The 17,611-nt window shown below is 51.1% G+C and overlaps 9 protein-coding genes across 9 annotated transcripts; 3 read left to right on the forward strand and 6 right to left on the reverse strand.

Moving 5' to 3' along the window:
• Positions 1-269: 269 nt before the first annotated feature.
• IAQ61_005474 (uncharacterized protein) lies at positions 270-2,991 on the forward strand (the record flags this gene model as incomplete). Its single annotated transcript, XM_003840092.2, has 4 exons — positions 270-302; positions 366-430; positions 960-1,060; positions 1,112-2,991. The coding sequence occupies 4 exons, from the start codon at positions 270-272 to the stop codon at positions 2,989-2,991; spliced, it is 2,079 nt and encodes a 692-aa protein (XP_003840140.2).
• Positions 2,992-3,683: 692 nt separating this feature from the next.
• Positions 3,684-4,174, reverse strand: IAQ61_005475 (uncharacterized protein; the record flags this gene model as incomplete). Its single annotated transcript, XM_066096810.1, has 3 exons — positions 3,684-3,734; positions 3,785-3,931; positions 4,124-4,174. 3 exons carry the CDS (start codon positions 4,172-4,174, stop codon positions 3,684-3,686), a joined length of 249 nt encoding a protein of 82 aa, XP_065953161.1.
• A 722-nt stretch (positions 4,175-4,896) lies between these two features.
• Positions 4,897-6,000, forward strand: IAQ61_005476 (uncharacterized protein; the record flags this gene model as incomplete). Its single annotated transcript, XM_003840091.2, has 4 exons — positions 4,897-4,964; positions 5,011-5,235; positions 5,282-5,424; positions 5,474-6,000. 4 exons carry the CDS (start codon positions 4,897-4,899, stop codon positions 5,998-6,000), a joined length of 963 nt encoding a protein of 320 aa, XP_003840139.2.
• A 340-nt stretch (positions 6,001-6,340) lies between these two features.
• IAQ61_005477 (uncharacterized protein) lies at positions 6,341-8,948 on the forward strand. Its single transcript, XM_003840090.2, has 3 exons — positions 6,341-6,594; positions 6,671-6,907; positions 6,957-8,948. The coding sequence occupies exons 1-3, from the start codon at positions 6,559-6,561 to the stop codon at positions 8,490-8,492; spliced, it is 1,809 nt and encodes a 602-aa protein (XP_003840138.1). The 5' UTR covers positions 6,341-6,558; the 3' UTR covers positions 8,493-8,948.
• A 646-nt stretch (positions 8,949-9,594) lies between these two features.
• Positions 9,595-10,209, reverse strand: IAQ61_005478 (uncharacterized protein; the record flags this gene model as incomplete). The annotated part of the gene is made up of 1 exon (XM_003840089.1): positions 9,595-10,209. One exon carries the CDS (start codon positions 10,207-10,209, stop codon positions 9,595-9,597), a length of 615 nt encoding a protein of 204 aa, XP_003840137.1.
• Positions 10,210-10,551: 342 nt separating this feature from the next.
• On the reverse strand, positions 10,552-11,685 carry IAQ61_005479 (uncharacterized protein; the record flags this gene model as incomplete). The annotated part of the gene is made up of 1 exon (XM_003840088.1): positions 10,552-11,685. One exon carries the CDS (start codon positions 11,683-11,685, stop codon positions 10,552-10,554), a length of 1,134 nt encoding a protein of 377 aa, XP_003840136.1.
• Positions 11,686-12,295: 610 nt separating this feature from the next.
• Positions 12,296-14,420, reverse strand: IAQ61_005480 (uncharacterized protein; the record flags this gene model as incomplete). Its single annotated transcript, XM_003840087.2, has 4 exons — positions 14,365-14,420; positions 13,703-14,273; positions 13,459-13,652; positions 12,296-13,408 (listed from the first exon to the last, which is right to left on the reverse strand). Exons 2-4 carry the CDS (start codon positions 14,172-14,174, stop codon positions 12,296-12,298), a joined length of 1,779 nt encoding a protein of 592 aa, XP_003840135.2. The 5' UTR covers positions 14,175-14,273; positions 14,365-14,420.
• A 216-nt stretch (positions 14,421-14,636) lies between these two features.
• Positions 14,637-14,957, reverse strand: IAQ61_005481 (uncharacterized protein; the record flags this gene model as incomplete). Its single annotated transcript, XM_066096811.1, has 1 exon — positions 14,637-14,957. One exon carries the CDS (start codon positions 14,955-14,957, stop codon positions 14,637-14,639), a length of 321 nt encoding a protein of 106 aa, XP_065953162.1.
• Positions 14,958-15,069: 112 nt separating this feature from the next.
• Positions 15,070-16,604, reverse strand: CHS7 (Chitin synthase, class 7). Its single transcript, XM_003840086.2, has 2 exons — positions 16,150-16,604; positions 15,070-16,090 (listed from the first exon to the last, which is right to left on the reverse strand). Exons 1-2 carry the CDS (start codon positions 16,382-16,384, stop codon positions 15,336-15,338), a joined length of 990 nt encoding a protein of 329 aa, XP_003840134.1. The 5' UTR covers positions 16,385-16,604; the 3' UTR covers positions 15,070-15,335.
• Between the last annotated feature and the right edge of the window lie 1,007 nt (positions 16,605-17,611).

A 17,611-nucleotide genomic window follows, 5' to 3' on the forward strand; every position in this document is an offset into this window, starting at 1 on the left:
CATTGTTTTGGTGTTGATGGAGCGTATCTCTCGTTCATTCTGCGACGATACCGTACCGGTACCGTACCGGTACACCGCCCACTTTATTGCTAGACGTCTGGACAGACTCGAGATCACCTCGTCACCCCATTAGAACTTGGCACGTTCTGCATACTGCAAGCGACTTCACACCAGCTCACTGCCAGGCCAATCCTTTTGCAACAGTGAACGTCTGTTTGCAATTCAGCGCTATTGTGCATGGCGTGTGGTGGGAGTGGGGGCTATGCAGCATGCTGCGCCACAGAGGGGTGTACACTGTACCAGTAAGCGCCTATGAGACACATGGGTGTCGCAACGTCGTCACGAGGAATTGACCTGCTACCTAGAGAAAACTACTCAAATACGCTGGATTCTTCTTCTTAGTTCGGCATGTCGGACGAAGGATCATGGTGTAAGCGCGTCAAGGATGTATGGGTGTGCAGGGGAGATTGTTGTAAGAGGAGGGTTCGTCTGCCCAGTCTGCTATGAGATCTCAGGTGAGTCGTATTCTCCTCTGCGCCTCCTTCTTCTTTTGCTTCTCATCTCTTCGAAGACGGGTCAGTTGAATGTCTTTTTCTTTGCATGGCCTTGATGTCTGATAGTCTGCACATCACGCCCTCGAGCCCAATCACCGAGGAGCACCCATCCAGTCTCCCAAGGCAACAGCAGGACATAGTCGCGCTACATGAACTATGTGTATCGTGCCGAAGTTTTCTCCAGTCTTTGCATATTCCAAATCTCGAGAGCGATTTATCTGATAGCAGGCAACCCGAGAAATGGACACTTTTCTTCATGTGCACCGTTGCGCATGTGCTGAAATCTCACTACGACTGTCATCTTTGTAACCTGATATTCATGAGAATGAAGGAAAAGCCTCGAAAACGATATGTGGAAGTACATGCTGGTTCCAATGTGTATATAGAGCCTCATGTCGAACGTAGGTCGGGACGCTTGGTGGTGTCTTTTGCATTAGCAGAGAGTGTAGAAGCTAGAGGAAGTGCAAAGGCATGGATCGCCTCCTTAAGATTGAGGAATTACAATTGTAAGTTGGCACACTGATACTGAGGGCAGGAGAGCTTACAGGCCATCTTAGATTCAGATATTGAAAGAACCTTCCATCAGCATATCACAGCAAAGCAAGTACCGCGACATGCACGAGATAATCTTACGCGAGCTAGAGATTGGATTCGCATTTGCACCACTCAACATGAACGCTGTCAGTCATTCCAGCAAAACACCGTGGACAATCGTCAAAGACCATCGAGAATTCTCCAAGTCACAGAGACTTCTGCCCGACTTCGCTGCGACATGAGCGACCAACCCTACGATTATCTGGTACTGAGCCATAGGTGGGAAAAGCAGTCTACGGAGCAAGTCCAATTACTGGAGTCGAATCTCGCCGACTTTCAGCTTGATATTCCGTGGGACATGCTCTGTGCTTCATCCCAATACAAGGAGGCCATCCGCATTACATGTGCTCTAGGCTACCAATACCTATGGATCGACTCCTTGTGTATCATGCAAAAGTCTGATGCAGACTGGCAACACGAGGCTAGCCGGATGGCCATTGTTTATGGCAACGCGGTCTGCAACATTTCCCTAATCTTCCCCACGCAGCAAGAAATGGAAGACGCAGCGAGAAATGACCCGCGGGACTGGAACTCGTGTATATTGCGAGAAGCCACGCCCACAAATCCAGGCCTATATCTTGAGCACGTCGGAAACGTCATCGACCTCCCCTCTTGGCTACAGCAACACAAGTGGCCCCTTTTCGAGCGGGCTTGGACATTTCAAGAGTACCTCCTCAGCCCACGAACCCTACTCGTAGGGCATAGCAATCTCATGTTCCAATGCTCCGAACTCTTCTACGACGAGCTCCTTGGTCCCATGGGTGACGGCAACGGACTCATCATCGACGAAGAAAAGTCCTCCAAGGTTCACGACTTCGACTTCCAGAAATCCTTTTACTTCCCCGCCACACTCGGTATAGTCAAGGATTGCCCTTCCCTCACCCAAGTCCCCGTCCTCTTGTTCCTACAGGATTGGCTCAAAGTCTTCAACGAGTACCGTGCCCGCAAGCTCACCGTAACAACAGATAGAGTCATCGCCTTTGCGGGAGTCGCACGTGTATTTTCCTATCTAAGCCGTATGACCTATCTGGCCGGTGCATGGCAAGAATGTCTCGCACCCTGCCTCCTATGGCACCTCGACAAGAAATCCAACCACGTCGCCTTGAGAGACAACCATCTGCCCAACGGCAGCTATTATGACTACTCCGTCATCGTCCAAGAAGCCGCGCAAACATGCCACATACCATCATGGTCCTGGTTCTCGGCCCCCATCTACGCCTACCACAACCTGCACTTCCTCTTCCTCGACGTGCTCTCCCTCCGCCGAAAAAGCAACCTCAAACCCCCCATGGCCTGCGTCAACGACATATCCTGGGCCCAGCTACAACACTTCCAATTCGGCGCACACCCGCAAAACTCCTTTTTGCCCTCGCGCAACTACGCAGACTTTTGCGCCCTCGGCCTCACATTACGCATGCGCACTCTCCCCGTCTCCGCTCAACTCCCCATCCATCTCTGCTCCCAACTCGCACACATCAAACGCTTCCCCAAACACCCGGAAGACGCCACGCTCGACTGCGACCCCGTCTTTACATACTACCACGACGACATTGCCAAGCCGCGCCGCAATCCGCCGCGCAACGCCCTCTTTGCGCTCCTTGCGGAAATCCAAATCGTGCGGCTGGGCGGCAAGTACCATGTGCAGAGGATACTGGCGGGTTTGGTGTTGGTGCCTTCGGATAGGGAGGAAGGGGCTTGGAAGAGGGTAGGGGCCTGGAAGCTCAAGGTTAAGATATGGGGGTGGCTTGTTGATCGGGCGAATTTGCTCAGTGTGGCGGAGAGGTGGAAGGGGTATGAGATTGTGGGAAAGGCTTGGGGGAGCGAGGAAATTACGATTGTTTGATGGGCTAGCAAGGAGGTTCTAGGGGGGCGGATGTACGGAGGTAGGTATGTGATGTTGCGTTTGTTTGTATATAGTTGCATTGTATTCTAGTATTCTTTCCAACGGGAATCATGGGATGCATCTCCTCATCCCCTCTGTTCGGCACAACGATTTAGATTTTCCGGGGAAATTTCGATTTCTCAAGTGGGAACATCAGTAGCAGTTCACACGAACGCGTGCATTAACTTTGGGAAAGGGTTGAATGCTCTCGTCAAGGTGGAGCCATGTCTCAGTGCGAGACACATGGTAGAGGCTAAGCCACAAGCTAGGTTATTACTCGTGTATTGCCTGCGATACTATAGCAGTGTTCGTAAGTCAATTCTTATTTCGGAATGCACTCACGAATTCGTCTCGCTGAATGTGAACGCTTGTTCTTGCTCTTGGTCTTGGTCTTGCTCGATGACGGTTCTTTTGTCCGACTGTGGATGTGAAAAAAAAAGCTTTACCGGTAGGCGAGGCTCTACAACGGCGCATCTTTCAACAACGATAATACCCTTCAATAGCTATAGAAGCCAATATTGAAGGTATCGAGAAGTCCGATTTCAAACCTAAAATACTAGGCGCATTGGTCCTTGCAGCAATGTGGAGTGTCATTTAGGCATTTTTATGGATCGATGTGGTTGATGCCCATGGCCATAGCTTCCTCGTTATCTTTAGCTGTTTAGAACATGTTGAGTGCTTGGTGCGAGTTTGGTAATGCATGTCTAGCAGGGTAAGTGGCTAGTATATGCGTGAACAAAGCGAATCAGCAGACTGTGACTTCATTGCATCTTGGTCCATTGATAACATGATCGATGGCGAGGTCGGCGATTCCACTGACACTGAGCGCGCCGAGATCATGGGCAATGTCGGACTTGATCCAAGATCGTCTGTTGGAATGTTTGGCTGTATAATACCTAACCTAAGGCAAGATTAGCGAGCGCTATGAACAGTTGTCAGAGTGGAATTTGTTGGATGTGGATCTCATGGCTGGTAAGATACCATAGATGATGATGCGATGGTGGTAGCCATTACATACCTCTCTCTTTTCCCATCCGTCTTGAGAGGCATTTGAATGAAGCACAAGTCAGCCGACTTGGATCGACACTCGTACCTGTTTACCAGCGTCGATCAGGGTTGCATGAGGTCTTAGGCTCAGGTACATTGTAACGGACACCCAATGAGCCAGGTCAGCGTGCAGATGTCATGACCAACGCTTCGTTGGAAAAACGTTCGAGGCGGCGGTAAGATGGACAGAACGAAGGCACCGTTGCGGCTAAGCGCGGGATGCTTCGGGCCGGAGTGTGGAGACTCTGGACTCCGACGGACGAACCATAAGAGTATGACAACATGGGCTGGCCTCCACCACAGCATCTTCCTTGCTAACTCTCTGTATAGAATGTGTGCACTATGCATGCCCTCCCAATTCCTTGGTGCGGGCCCCCGTCGTGTCTGCCAGCTGGGCCCCAAATACTTTACACTGTGCAGCTTCGTCACCGCTTCGATGCGGGCGAGTGATGCGAGAGACAATGGGAACCTTGGGCACCTGCTTGGCTTCGTGAACATGGTCTCGGAGGTAATCTGGACTGGAGAGTTTGTTATACGCAGCAGACCAGGATGAGAATAAGCTGATCAAAGATGTTCGAAATTCTTGCCGAGGAGCTTGCCTTCCAACGTCTGGTCTGGTACCATCCGATTACTTTTCTCTCCACACTCCCTTCACACCTGCGCTGGTGAACCTTCAATCTCACCTTCATCAATGTCGTCGCGTTCTCCCAGTCATTCTTTTTTTGCCCCAGTTTAAAACCTTCTTCCTTCCTTTCTGAAACCCACACTTGATTACATGTTGCAGCTTCAGCTTGCGCTCTCTGGTTTGTCACGCTAATCATGGTTGCCCTAGCCGTCCAATCGTGGGTGCTGTATGCCATTGCAACGTCGTTGATCTTGTCCAGAATGTACGTGCAGCATCATCTTACACCGATAGGGACTGACGAATTCCAGTATTTCTCGCAGGTTAACGCTGCACTTATGGCATAAGTTGCAGGCCGATGACTGGCTCATGATCTTCGTCCTTGTTCCCTTCACCGCAGCCATCGTCCTCGCCAATTATACCTCAGGGACCGCGTCTGTCGAAGACCGGAAACTGAGATTTGTGCTGGAGGAGTTGCAGATCGTGACGACCTGGCTGGTCAAGGCGTGTCTTCTGATTCTGTACTGGAGGATATTGTACGTACAGCGTCTCCTCTCCGCGGTCCGACTAATCCAAGCGCAGCCCCGCGGATTTGGAGAAACGAACACGATTGACTCTGCAAGTACTGTCGACGCTCTGCTGCCTCTCCTTCATTATCGTTCAGGTCTCATTGCTTGCCTGGTGTCGCCCTGTGAAGGCATACTGGGGCATGACAGCTACTGATGGTATGTACAAGTCAAATTGCACATTTGCTTGTTAGTACTGACTCATTAGCACAATGTGCTGCCTATCATGGCCACACAATCATGACCCTGATATTCACCATCATCGACACGACTTTGGTCATGTTGTTGCCAATTCCTTTCATTCCGACTCCACGCCGACTCCTACTGGCGATGCTTCTCTTCCTCGGTACAATGGTCCTCGCTGCTGGTATCGCATCGAGAATATCTATCCTCGTCGAACCGGCTTCGCTGACCTATCTCCATTGGTACACATTCGAGACCTCTCTCAGCATTGTTGTCGCCAACCTGCCCTTCCTTACGTCATTGGTTGTCAGTGCCACACCAGCACGGATACGTAACTTGTCGCGCACCTTCAAGACATCGAGTAATACTTTTGATCGATGGCCGCGCAGTCGGAGGGAAAGTTGGGCAGCTTCCAACCCGCAACGGCTACGGATGGACAGACCGGACAGTACTACGACCATTCCAAGCGCGCTATCATCGCCCGTTTGTACCGAAAAGACATATACTTGGGACGAACCAGATGCTAGACATAGTGGAGGTAGCAAGAAGTAGAGCATCGCAGACAAAAGTAAACATCTGGCGCCAAAAACTCCACTGGCATGATGAAGATCACCAGGTGTTTGGCAGATATGAGATAGTTCGACTGATGACACCAGCGCATAGCATACTATCGGAGGTGAACCTAAATACCTGTGGTCTCGAGCAAATAAGCGGGGGTAGAGTTAGCGTTGCATGTATGCCTTTGAACTCATGAAGCGACGTTGCATATTTAGAATCTCAGTTTCCATGTGGCCATCATAACTCCCAAATCATTACCTGTTTGACATGAGGACGTGTTGGAGGGCGTGTCGAACATCAGCCCTTGGGGTGAGGTTTGTGTTTCACGTGCTAGCGCGTTCGTCCCCCGGTGCGATTCGCGAACATTCGACGTCACTTCTGTTGCCTGTCAGAGTCGCAGTTCCGCCGGTGTACGTCTACTCGACGTCAACCAGACGTCCATTGAGTTCCAACGCCATCTCACGACCTCCAGGCTGGCCGTATACTTCACAAGGAACTTGCGCATCTATTTCTACGACGCCCCAGTCCCAGCGCAATAACTTCGCCGGCAGGATGGATGTGCAACTATACGTGTACGACCTCTCCCGAGTACGTCGCTTGTCTATAACAGATCCGTGGACTCTTTGGTTTGGAAGGGCTGTAGAGTGTATGCTAACAAGTACAGGGTCTTGCACGTCAAATGTCACAGCAATTCTTAGGAACACACATAGATGCCGTATACCACACTTCGATCGTCCTTGACGGTATAGAATACTATTATGCGTCGGGTATACAGACATGTCGAGCAGGCACTACCCACCATGGAAAACCAATGGAGGTTGTCAAGCTTGGACGGACGGATCTTCCACTAGATGTGATCTTGGAATATTTAGAGTCTCTCAAGGAAATATACACACCCGAGGTATGGCTGTTGAATCTTCGAGGCAGAATGAAGCTGACCACATGCTCAGTCGTACGATCTCTTTGCGCACAACTGTAACAACTTCTCCAACGACTTCTCCATGTTTCTTGTTGGAAAGGGTATACCCGACCACATCACTTCGCTGCCCCAAACTGTCCTCAACACACCCTTTGGGCAGATGCTCAAGCCCCAGATTGAAGCTGCCATGCGGCCTATTACCCAAGCGCCTGCACCTCATCCAGTCGATCCGCGTCCAGCAGCTGCGAGCTCGGGTACACAGAATCGACCTGCGACCACCAATGGACATGCAAGCGCTCTGGAAATGAACACAGGCAGGGTCAACAACGTCGTATCTATACAGGAAGTAGACCGGCTTCTGGATCTGGCAAAAGATCGATGCGCCATCATATTTTTTACGAGCGCAAACTGTGCGCCCTGCAAAATCGTGTACCAACCGTATGATGATCTCGCAGCTGAGGCAGGCAGCAAGTGCGTCTTCATCAAGATTGATTTCACCCAAGCTGATCGCTCCATTAACGCCCGTTACCCGGATGTGCGGGCCACCCCAACTTTCATCACATATGTAAAGGGCAAGAAGTATGATGAATGGAGCGGAGCCAACCCTTCTTCGTTGCGAAGTAACGTCGAGATGCTGCTGAATACTTGTTTCCCACCGCATCCCCATCTCATAAGGAGCACGCCGATGCTGCTAGGACAAAACCAGCGATCCATTACCTTTACCAAAGTGCCACCGCTCTCCAAAGTCGTTGCCAAGATGGGCGAGGTAGGCAAAGACCCGGCCGTCTCCTCCATCGTATCCTTTATCGAAGCTCGCGAAAAATCTGGGGCTATCGAAGCTCCCCTTGGTAAGCTCCCCCAGTTCGCCGAGTTCCTCAGGAAAAGCACGTCTCTACTATCCCCCGAGCTGCTCTTCACAGCCTATGACCTCTTCCGAGTTGCCCTTACAGACATTCGAGTGGCCGGCTTCTTCGCAGAAGAGCACAAAGGCGCGACAGGGACCCCAGCAACAGTCCATCACCTACTGCAGCATGTCAATGCGCTTGGAGAAACTGCGCCCTACTATCTTCGCCTCACAAACTTGCACCTATCATGCAACCTCTTCACCTCGCCCCTCTTCATCCCACATATACTCTCGCACCCCCTCTCAGAAACACTCATCTCCATCCTCACCACCGCCCTTCTCGACGACAAACACCCCGCGCTCAAGACTTCCGCCCTCAGTCTAGCCATGAACATCGCCTCAGCCAACCACCGCATCCGCATGCGAAAGCACGGCGCCAATACTGATCCCGCTACACCCGAGGCCGCAGAGCTCCCCGTTCCAGAGCAAGTCGAACTGCTCGCCTCGCTGCTGGAGAATCTCAGTGCAGACGGACAGTGGAGCGATGACAAGAAGATGGGCCTGATTGCTACCGGCTGGCTGGTCTATGGAGCCGATGTCGAGGGCGAGCTGAGGGATACGTGGAAGGTTATGGATGCAGCGGGTACGGTGGATAAGCTACAGCCTCGTTCTGGGGAGGATAGGCTGTTGATTAAGGAGGTTAAGGGGTTGCTTGAGTGCTAAGGTGTTGGGATGGGGTAGGGGGACGTGTTTATTGAATATATGGTTGCCATGCATGGGCTGTTTATTAGCATAGTTGCATAGTAGCATAGACGGTGCGCAAAAGAGGCGAATCTCACGTTACGCGATTTCCACAACCAACTCTTGCACTCGCATTCGCACTCGAAACAAGGTGGAATCCATGGAAATCTCAGCTAGACGGACAACAGTATACAATGGGTCGTGAAGAAGAGTACCAACTATACCATCCCAATCTCCAAGCACCCAAGCCTATGTCATCGTCTGAGCGCCATGAACATCGCACCCAACGACGGCTTACACCTCCCATCACTTGATGTTTTGGCCAAGTATATGCTTTCAACCCCGAGATGCATGTATGAACACAATCTATTTGCGAATAATCACAAAGCACAAGGCGCACACACAGACAATGAAGACATCGCATTACCTTTCTTTTTATACACGTGAGATGATGGATGGGATTGAACTCCCACACCTACTGTCTTATATACATGTATGTTTCTGCGACATGCACCTCAATTCCCAGGGGCGGTTGTATTGCTATAATAAGATATAAAGGGTATGAGCATGATTACAGCTTCTGATTTGATCGTATCCTGGGTGTGTGTGTGTGTGTGTGTTTGATAATGAAAGGTGTAGGATAGGCTAATGTAAATGGGGAATCTACAGGTTAGGCGTTGAGGAAATCATGTTTGGTAGGAATAACATGTATGAATATGTTTGAATACAATTATACAAAAGGTATTCGTGTCATCTATCTACGGGAAAGTGACAATTACTGCTGAGCCGAGGTCGGACGCTCACAAAGTCCAGAGCCTGCTCCAAGGTGAAGGGGATGCTGGAGGGGCCAAGGGTGGTTGGTTGCGCCTCGTCGAGGTCTGCAACATGGGGGGGGGTTGAGTTCTTGTTCGTTGAGGATTTCTGGGGGGGGATTAGTCTGGGGTATGGGATGTGGGTCATTGGTACTGACATTTGCCCTGCTTATTATGGCGAGCTGGTCGATCCTGTTCACCTCGTCGTCGTCGTCGGACAAGTCGACAGCTGGGTAGCGACGGCGGCCACATTTGACAAGGCATACCCTGTCTCACTGAAACCTTTGCACGACGCATCGTATCCCCTTCTCCAAAGTCGCCTCCTCTACTCCTTTGTAGACCTCGCGAAGGTACGCGCCCACACAACTGTCATCCAATGCAGGTGGACATGCATTGCGCACCAGCCCAGTGAGTTCTGGGATGATGTTGTCCCTTGGCCAGCCAGGCAGAACGCTTCGGTCCTTGTTGAGTCTCGCTGCAATGCCATCTTCTGCTCGGACCTGACACATGACCCTCTGCATCCAGAGAGTCACCGTCTCTGCCGGGGCTGCGCGGCACGTTGCACTGTTGGCAACGAGGAACGACCGGACTGGCAGGTGCTGGTGAGAAGCCAGGGCAGAGTTGCGGACGAGCGCAACTAGTCCTGCTACTACCTGGTCGTCATTTTCAGCCTTAGACAGTTCAGGCACGGGTGTACTAGTCGACGGCGACTTCTGGCGAATAGGCAGCGCGGTGCTGCGATGTTGCGTCTTCAAACGCTTTGTGCTTTCCACTTCTTTATCGTTCAACTCGCTGTCCGACAGTGCCCGCTTGATAGCTCCATCCGACTCTTTAGAGGACTGTGTCGGCTCATCCAAGGATGCACCTCTTTCAGAAAGCGGCGACATTGTGTAATCTAGGTGGTGTCCCACGCGATTTGAAGTGAAGATGTGAGATCTTATGCAAAGTTACAGTGGCAGCTACGACTTTCCGCGACCATATACATACCTCTTGAGAGTGTGGTTTGTTGCTTGTGTGTTATATAGAACAGATTAAGATTTCTTCGGAGGGGTAGCGAGGTTTTATATAGTCGTAGAGAGCGAGGTGGATGGCAACGGGGCACTAGTGCGTTGACCGACAAACGACGAAGCAGGCGGACGCGGCCCATGCTGCAAGGTCCAAACGGCAGTGAAAGGGAAGGTTAATATGAGTATCTAGACCATAGCATATCCCATTAGTTGCCAAAGGTTTCATGTCCTGCCCAGTCTACCAGTCCTCCGATTGAAGTCCTGCAAGGCCGCCTTGAATCCTGGCCAGTTTTCAACCACCGCGGGTATCTTTTCTACTGTACGAATATAGTTCTCGGGTACATCGAACAGCTTCTTTCCTTTATGTGGTCCTTTTCGGAATTTCCACGTGTCTGATAAAGTCTCGGTACCCTTGCGCTTTGGTGCTACTGGGAGTAAAGGCCTTGTCTGCGACTGAGGTTGTCCCTGTGGTTGCTTTTTTGATGGCTGTTTCTTTGGGGGCGCTAAGCGTGCTTGGCCTGGCCTGTAGTAGTCGAATGCCTCTTTTAAACCAGGATGTCTGGACTCATATACATCCAGTTGGCCACCAATCGTGCGGAGATAGTTCTCAGGAGCCTCTTCAAACCGCAATCCAGAGTACTTTCCAAAGTCAAACACATAATCTCTTCCCAATGGCTCTTTGACATCGACATGTAAGTCATGGCTCATTGCGCTGCTCAGACTCGACAGACCAGAGGGCAATGACGGGGCGAGCGATAGATATGAAACCGAGTCTGGAGAAACCCCCTCTTGCACCCCATAGCGTACAGCCGTCAAAGTCGGGAGGGGAAACCCGCTCGCCCGAATGCTCTTGTAGATGGTCAAGGCGCGCGGTACAGTGAACATGACTTCTGCCCTAGGAAGTCTGACTCCTGCCGTTGAGACTCTGACCCTACTCCTCGAAGGCTGGCTGACGTCGACATTGATCATCATATCCTCTGCTTCGTACATGTCCGAATCCTCGACATCAATGTCGTCCGAGTCCACGTCGCTGTCGTCTGTATCTCCCTCGCCGTCTTCATAGTCTGAGTCTTGCAGCAGAATAGGATCCTTTGAACTGCCAGAGCCGTTGTGCATGTGAAAGGTGCTACCAATATTTGAGAATGAGACAAAGTCTTCTTCTTGAAATTTGTGATTCTCCCCAACTCTCTGGTTCCTTTGCGAGGCTCGGCCTGCCGTATGCGCACCTCCTCGACCGCGTCGAGCGTTGTGAATGGCTTTCTGGCGTGCTTTGTGCCGTATGGGCGGGGGAGCTGCGGGTTTGGGCTTGCGATTTGCCGCAGCGCTCGCGCGTCTTTTCTGACACGGGCGCGGCATCTCGCAAGGGAGGGCGTTGAAAGATTGTATATGGGTGAGTTAAGGGACCGCGGTCAGTTCTGAGTAGGGTTAGGTGATTTGTGGGTTGCGGAATGGGTTCGGGGGTGCGCACGGACGTCTCTCATTTGCATCATCGTCCATGGCTTGCGAGACTCACCTCCTCTCGCTCTCACCCTAGGTATCAAGACTCTCACTTACCCTGATGCCGAGACCTGGATAGATCCAACAGGTAATAGAACAATCTGCGATGCTGATGTTGCAGTAGCACCTCACTCTTTACGGTTAGGCTTGAAAGTCTCCCTGCTATAGGTACCTAGGCATCGGGCCAAGAACTATTCGCAATCGGTCAGTTGTAGTACCGTACCGTAGACCGTGGTGTTAGAGGGTGTCCTATGATCTGGCTCAAGACCCGATTGAATTAGCAGAGGGTTAAGACCGCCCTGTCTATATACACGAGGAAGTCTAAGAGCAAATCAAGAGCAGTGCATGATCCGCATCACCCACGTGTCCGTGAATAGAATCATAGAATAACAACCCTACCAGATCATGTGGCCATGCTGGTCATTTGCAAAAAATAATGTATCACTCATACTCCATCATCTTTCCACCCCTACGACCCCCCAAACCCCCTCTCCAACCCCCTTAACCATACACCCGCGGCGTACGCCCCCGGATCCGGAATCTTACTCCTATCCCCCTCATCCCCAATATACGTCGCCCGCCCAAACTTGGCCTTCATATCCTTGGTCTCATCCGCCTTCTTCTCCGCAACATCCACGCTCTTTGCAAAATCCTTCGTCTCCGCCAACGTCCTAATGAACGGAATCAGCACATCCATGACCGTTCTGTCGCCCTCGCGTGCAGCTGTGTAGTTTTGCAGGTTGTCAAGGGCAGCCTTGGCGGCGGTGGCAATGGAGCTGATGTCGAGGGGTGCATTGTTGGATAGTGTTTGGACGGAAAGGGCGTTTGTGAAGGCAGTGACGAGGATGGAGAGGATGGCGCCAAGAGAGCCGCCTACATCTTCCACATTCTCGCTGATGCTTTCGAGTAGGGCGAGGATGGGTGGCGGGTTTGATTCTACGGCCGAGATGTTGGCGAGAATGGATTTGCACACTCCGGCTACGGCTTCTCCGCAGTCGCCGTCGCCCATTTGGAGATCGTATTGTGTGATCATAGGTTCGGCTTCGAGACCAGCAGTGCATGCTTTTCGCATAGCGGGAATGAAGGATGCGGGTGTTGCGGGACCTTTGTGGAGGGCAGACTTGTCTCCTGCTGCAGCATTGGCTTTGTTGCGAAGTACTTCGGTCTCCTTGCTGACGGTGATGGGGCGGTATCCATTCTTGGGCCATGCCGGTGCGTTCGTAGGTGCATCGAGCAGTTCGATGACTTCTTCGTCCTTGAGATCCATGGCCTTTGCCATGCCAGACATGTTGCCTAGAGTGATGCTGAAGCCTTGGCCATTCAGTGATGTCTCAAGGATACCAGCATAGATGCGTGTTGGCACAATGTTCCAGTCGCGCTTAAGCACTTTGAGGGCCAAATTTGTCAGAGCATCGAATTCGAGGCCAGAGAGTCCACCAAAGTTGTTCACAAGCATGACAATGTTGTCAGAGGGGGAGAACGGTACGAATGCGCGGTCGGAGTCGTTCGGGTCGAGGAGGAATTTCAACATCTCCTTGACAATGTCCTCTGGACTAGGCATTGGTGATATCGTTCGCAGGCCCTGAGTCTGTCAGTGATTTCACAACCGGATATAAGGATATCACTGCTTACAGGCTCGTTGTGGATACCCATACCCAACACACACGAATCATCGGGAACGGCTTCAAAAGCTTCTCGTCCTGGTACGTGGCAATGGTCCAAACTCGTTCCGATCGTGACTAGCTGTGAATTGCCTAGTTCTCCAATCTTCCTACACCTCTCAAAAGCCCAGCCTTTCTGTGATGCAGCACCGATGAGCTTGATGACTGGATTTTTTGTTAGTACGTGCTGCCCATGATTCCCAAACTCCACTCACCCAACAAATTACCAGCCAACCCTCTCCTCCCAACCTTGCCACTCTTTTGCCTTCCCAGTGCTGCATCCTCTCCCATACACACAACATCGACCTTGTAGCCCAGTGCCTGTCCCTTTTCCCTCGCGAGTCCAAAGTGCAGCATATCACCCGTGTAGTTTGTAATGCATAGAATCACACCCTCATTACTTGGTACATTCCTAATACCCGCCATGATTTGCTTGGTACTCGGCGATGCAAAGATGTCGCCACATACAGCTGCAGACAACATACCGTCACCCACAAAGCCAGACCAAGCGGGCTCGTGACCTGAGCCGCCTCCTGAGACGACAGTGACTTGGTTGGGTGGGTGAGAAAGGTTGTAGACTACGCGGTTTGGCTCATCGAGGGCCATGTGGGCGTTTCGTGTGCAGAGGGATTGTAGCATATTCACTACGATCCCTTCCGGGTTTGAGAAGAAGTGTTTCCGTGACATGATGGTGGTAAATATGAATCAGTCAGAAAGATCAAGCTGTTCCGTCGATCCACAGTTCAAATGGATCTCTGTGAGCAAGATTATGAACGTAGTATTGATCTATTTCAAGTCAGCCATGGTGCTAGAAACATGGAGGAAGCGCATTGCATTCATGATGCTGTCGCAAGGCGGATTGCATGATTGTACTCACCCTTGGTGTATCAACGGTATCCGGGGATGCACACACCCAACGAAGATAGCCCAAATAATTACAAGAGAAGCCGAGAACGCGTCGTACCATGAATTCAGGCGGATACCGTTCGCTTTAAAGCTCCGCGCGCAATCACCCCCGCAGGTCCTCCTGGACCATAATCCTGGACCACAAACCCCGCTCATGCTCCCCTCGTCCACTCATCAACCACATCGCATGGCCCAGCCACACAACTAGAGCTGTAAAATGGTAGGAAACTTGGCTTGTACCGGCTACTCGACAGGCCTATTGAGCTTGGAAATACTCCTCTTTGAGTCAAGTCGACCATTATTTTGGGAGATGCGATGTTTTGCGCCGGACTTGCCGCTTTTGGGTCTTCCGCCTGGGCTCTGGCTAAAGTGATGCGATGGTGCTCGCATCGGCGCCGGCTCCGAAGAGCTGCCCCGATGGTGTAGCCCGTGACGATACTGTTGAAATTCTGCAAAGAGGCTTATCTTTTCGCCGTGGATAGTACGTGTTACGGATCTTGATCTCCCGAATTTCACGTTGTGCGAGCTGCGTGGTTCCACTGCTGATTGAGAGGATTGTGCCATGTCAAGGCGACATGTAGTCAATCTATCACCATGACCAACCAAATTGGCCTGGCCATATATTACTTACCAAGAATTTGCAAATTGCTAAAACGAAGATACAGGGAAATTTCGACAAGGTGTGATATGTCATATTACTATATACGTGATGATGGTGTCGTGAAAGTACTTTCGTCAACAACTCGAGGGTATTTACCCTCGAGATACCATATCGTGAATCGTTCCCAATACTCTCGTATGTACAACCGCATTATCCGAAAAGGCTGAAGTGCCATGTTCGGCACTATAAAGATGCGCTACAAGGATGCGCCGCGAACTCCGCCCAATGCCGTAAGACTACTCCATAGTCTCCTAGGGCGTATATAACACACAAGCAAAGCATTAGTGACCAACAGAATAGTGTGAATGGCGTGGGTAGGGTTGTTGGTACATAGAGGGTGCATAGTCGGATTCCTGGTAGATGGTTCCGCGCTTATCTTCCTCGGAAAATTCTTTGACTTCCCAGTTGTGTTGCTTGATACCAACGGAGAATTCCAAGTCCTCGCGGGTGATTGAATCCCAGTACTTGTAGACCATCATGACTGCGAGGAGATTGCAGATGGTCGCGAAGAAGAGACCGTCGAGGTAGTGCTGAACCTGGTCGCAGATAGTGTCGCTGAAGACGTAGAGAATGACCTGGCCTATGACCAAGAAAAAGATGCCAAAGCTGATGTCACCCAGCGGCCAGCGGTCCTCGAGAGTTCCGACAACGAGAATGATCTGGCTGACAATGTAGACGAAGATCAAGATGGCGTTGACGATATATGTCAAGACAAAGATACCGATTGGGTTCTTGGGGTCCAGCCCAGCCCAGCCCTTGAATGTCAACAAATTGACAGCACCGCCAACCACGAACATTGCGAGGGAAGTCAGTCGTAGCAGCCAGACTGATAGTGTTGTGCCGTCTTCGTACAGCTGGAAGCCAACAAAGCCGTTGATGAACAGGCAGGTGCAGAGGGCGGAGACAAGGCCGTTCTGCGCGGCGGCGAAGTAGGGATATGCGCCGGAGCCAGGTGCAGCGACACCGGCGTCAAGGACGAGCGATATGATGGTCAAGAGCATGTAGATGTAGAAGAAGGACGTGATTTCTTTGCGTCCTGGTTGTAGTGTTAGCAGCGAGTCCAAAGCACAAAGCAGCAAGACTGCGCAAACATACCGACAGCAGTGAACTTGGAGCGCACATGGATAATCATGATCACCGTCATGACCAGAGCGAGAATATGCATAAAGTCGTTGGCCGCCTGGAATATGATGGTATTTGCGATTTCAATGGTCCTGGCATAGCAGTTTGGCTGGATGCCTGGGCCATCATTGATCGCCTGGTGTCCAACAAGCGCACATAGTGGTATCGACGCCTTTTCGCATATCGTCTGGAAATCGCCGAAGCCCATTTCGCCGAATACGTAGGTGAAGTGTAGTCCGGGGTTACTGCGGATATGATGATTGCCTCGTCGAGACGCACAGCAGAAAAGCGAGTCGTATAAAGTTCTAGCAGTGAACGATGAAGCACAGCGGGACAGCGAGTGAATGTACGCAGGTACGCGGGAACGAGGGAAGGTTCGGTGGGGTAAGACGTGGGTCTGCCGGGTCGCTATGGAGGCCGGTTGTTAGGGGTGAATGGTGTTTTACCTGGGGTAGCGCCAAGACGCGCTTGCTATGTCTATTTTGGTATCTATCAAACGCCACTGCAATTTCTGTGAGGCGCAGAACACCGTCGCCATCCAACGTCTCTGTATTGACAATTGACAGCACCAGTAGTACTCACCATGCCATATATGTATGAAAACAAGATACTGAGCCTACTAATAATTAGGTTCGATGACCAGAGCACGTCTCGCTTATATACTCTTAAAGATCAGGTCGCTTCGTAGTGGGCCTTACCTTCAAACCGACACACTGCTTGCGATCTTAGCATCAGCATCCTGCTTTCTAGAACTTGGTGAAGGCACCCGGTAACAGTTGTGCTGATACAACGAACTGCCAGAAAAAGGGGGTTTTCTTTTCTTATCAAAGTCAACATGGGCTGGCTCACGGTGTTTACTGTACACATGATATGGCATGCACCAATGCACGGTGCTGAGATGCACCATGAACGGCTCCTTACTCTAAATGATCAATGCTTATGCTAAAATAAAAGCAATCAAGCAAGTTGGTGTGTATATTCGGTTTGCTGCCAGGTGCATAAGATCTCCACGAGTGTTTGCGCACCTGGCCCCCAGCACTGACAATCTAAGGTGAATGTCCATGTGAGCATGACCAAACGCGCCCCGAATCTGCTATTACTGTAGCTCCAGCAAGTTTTCTTTTATTTACGAGTACCAGAGCCTTTCAAGATAGACTTCAGGTCAAATACTCAATTACATCGCACTCCAGCACTACACTCCCATCCTCTCACCACGCCCCCATCTTTTCTACAATTCCATGTCACAACCGCCAAACCGCAGATCGCACAAGCAACCAAAAGAACACTCAGATTCAGCATACTCTTTGCTCCCCGCACTAAGATTGAACAGCACACCCACCATGCCATCACCTAGAGCCAACGCACATGCAAATACACGCCCCTACACACCCCCAAACCCATACCTTCGCACATCTACTCAACCCACACCCACAAC

The sequence above is a fragment of the Plenodomus lingam genome, assembly GCF_022343315.1.
Source record: "Plenodomus lingam strain CAN1 chromosome Unknown contig_22, whole genome shotgun sequence".
In the NCBI taxonomy this organism is placed as follows: domain Eukaryota; kingdom Fungi; phylum Ascomycota; class Dothideomycetes; order Pleosporales; family Leptosphaeriaceae; genus Plenodomus; species Plenodomus lingam.

What these genes read in the sequence shown, in the direction of transcription:
- IAQ61_005477 (XM_003840090.2), top strand. Translation starts at nt 6,559, where the DNA reads ATGGATGTGCAACTATACGTGTACGACCTCTCCCGA. An exon ending in ACGTGTACGACCTCTCCCGA is followed by an intron (nt 6,595 to 6,670) that starts GTACGTCGCTTG and finishes TAACAAGTACAG; the next exon opens with GGTCTTGCACGTCAAATGTC. An exon ending in AGGAAATATACACACCCGAG is followed by an intron (nt 6,908 to 6,956) that starts GTATGGCTGTTG and finishes CCACATGCTCAG; the next exon opens with TCGTACGATCTCTTTGCGCA.
- CHS7 (XM_003840086.2), bottom strand. Translation starts at nt 16,384, where the DNA reads ATGGGCTTCGGCGATTTCCAGACGATATGCGAAAAGGCGTCGATACCA. An exon ending in CTCCAAGTTCACTGCTGTCG is followed by an intron (nt 16,091 to 16,149) that starts GTATGTTTGCGC and finishes CACTACAACCAG; the next exon opens with GACGCAAAGAAATCACGTCC.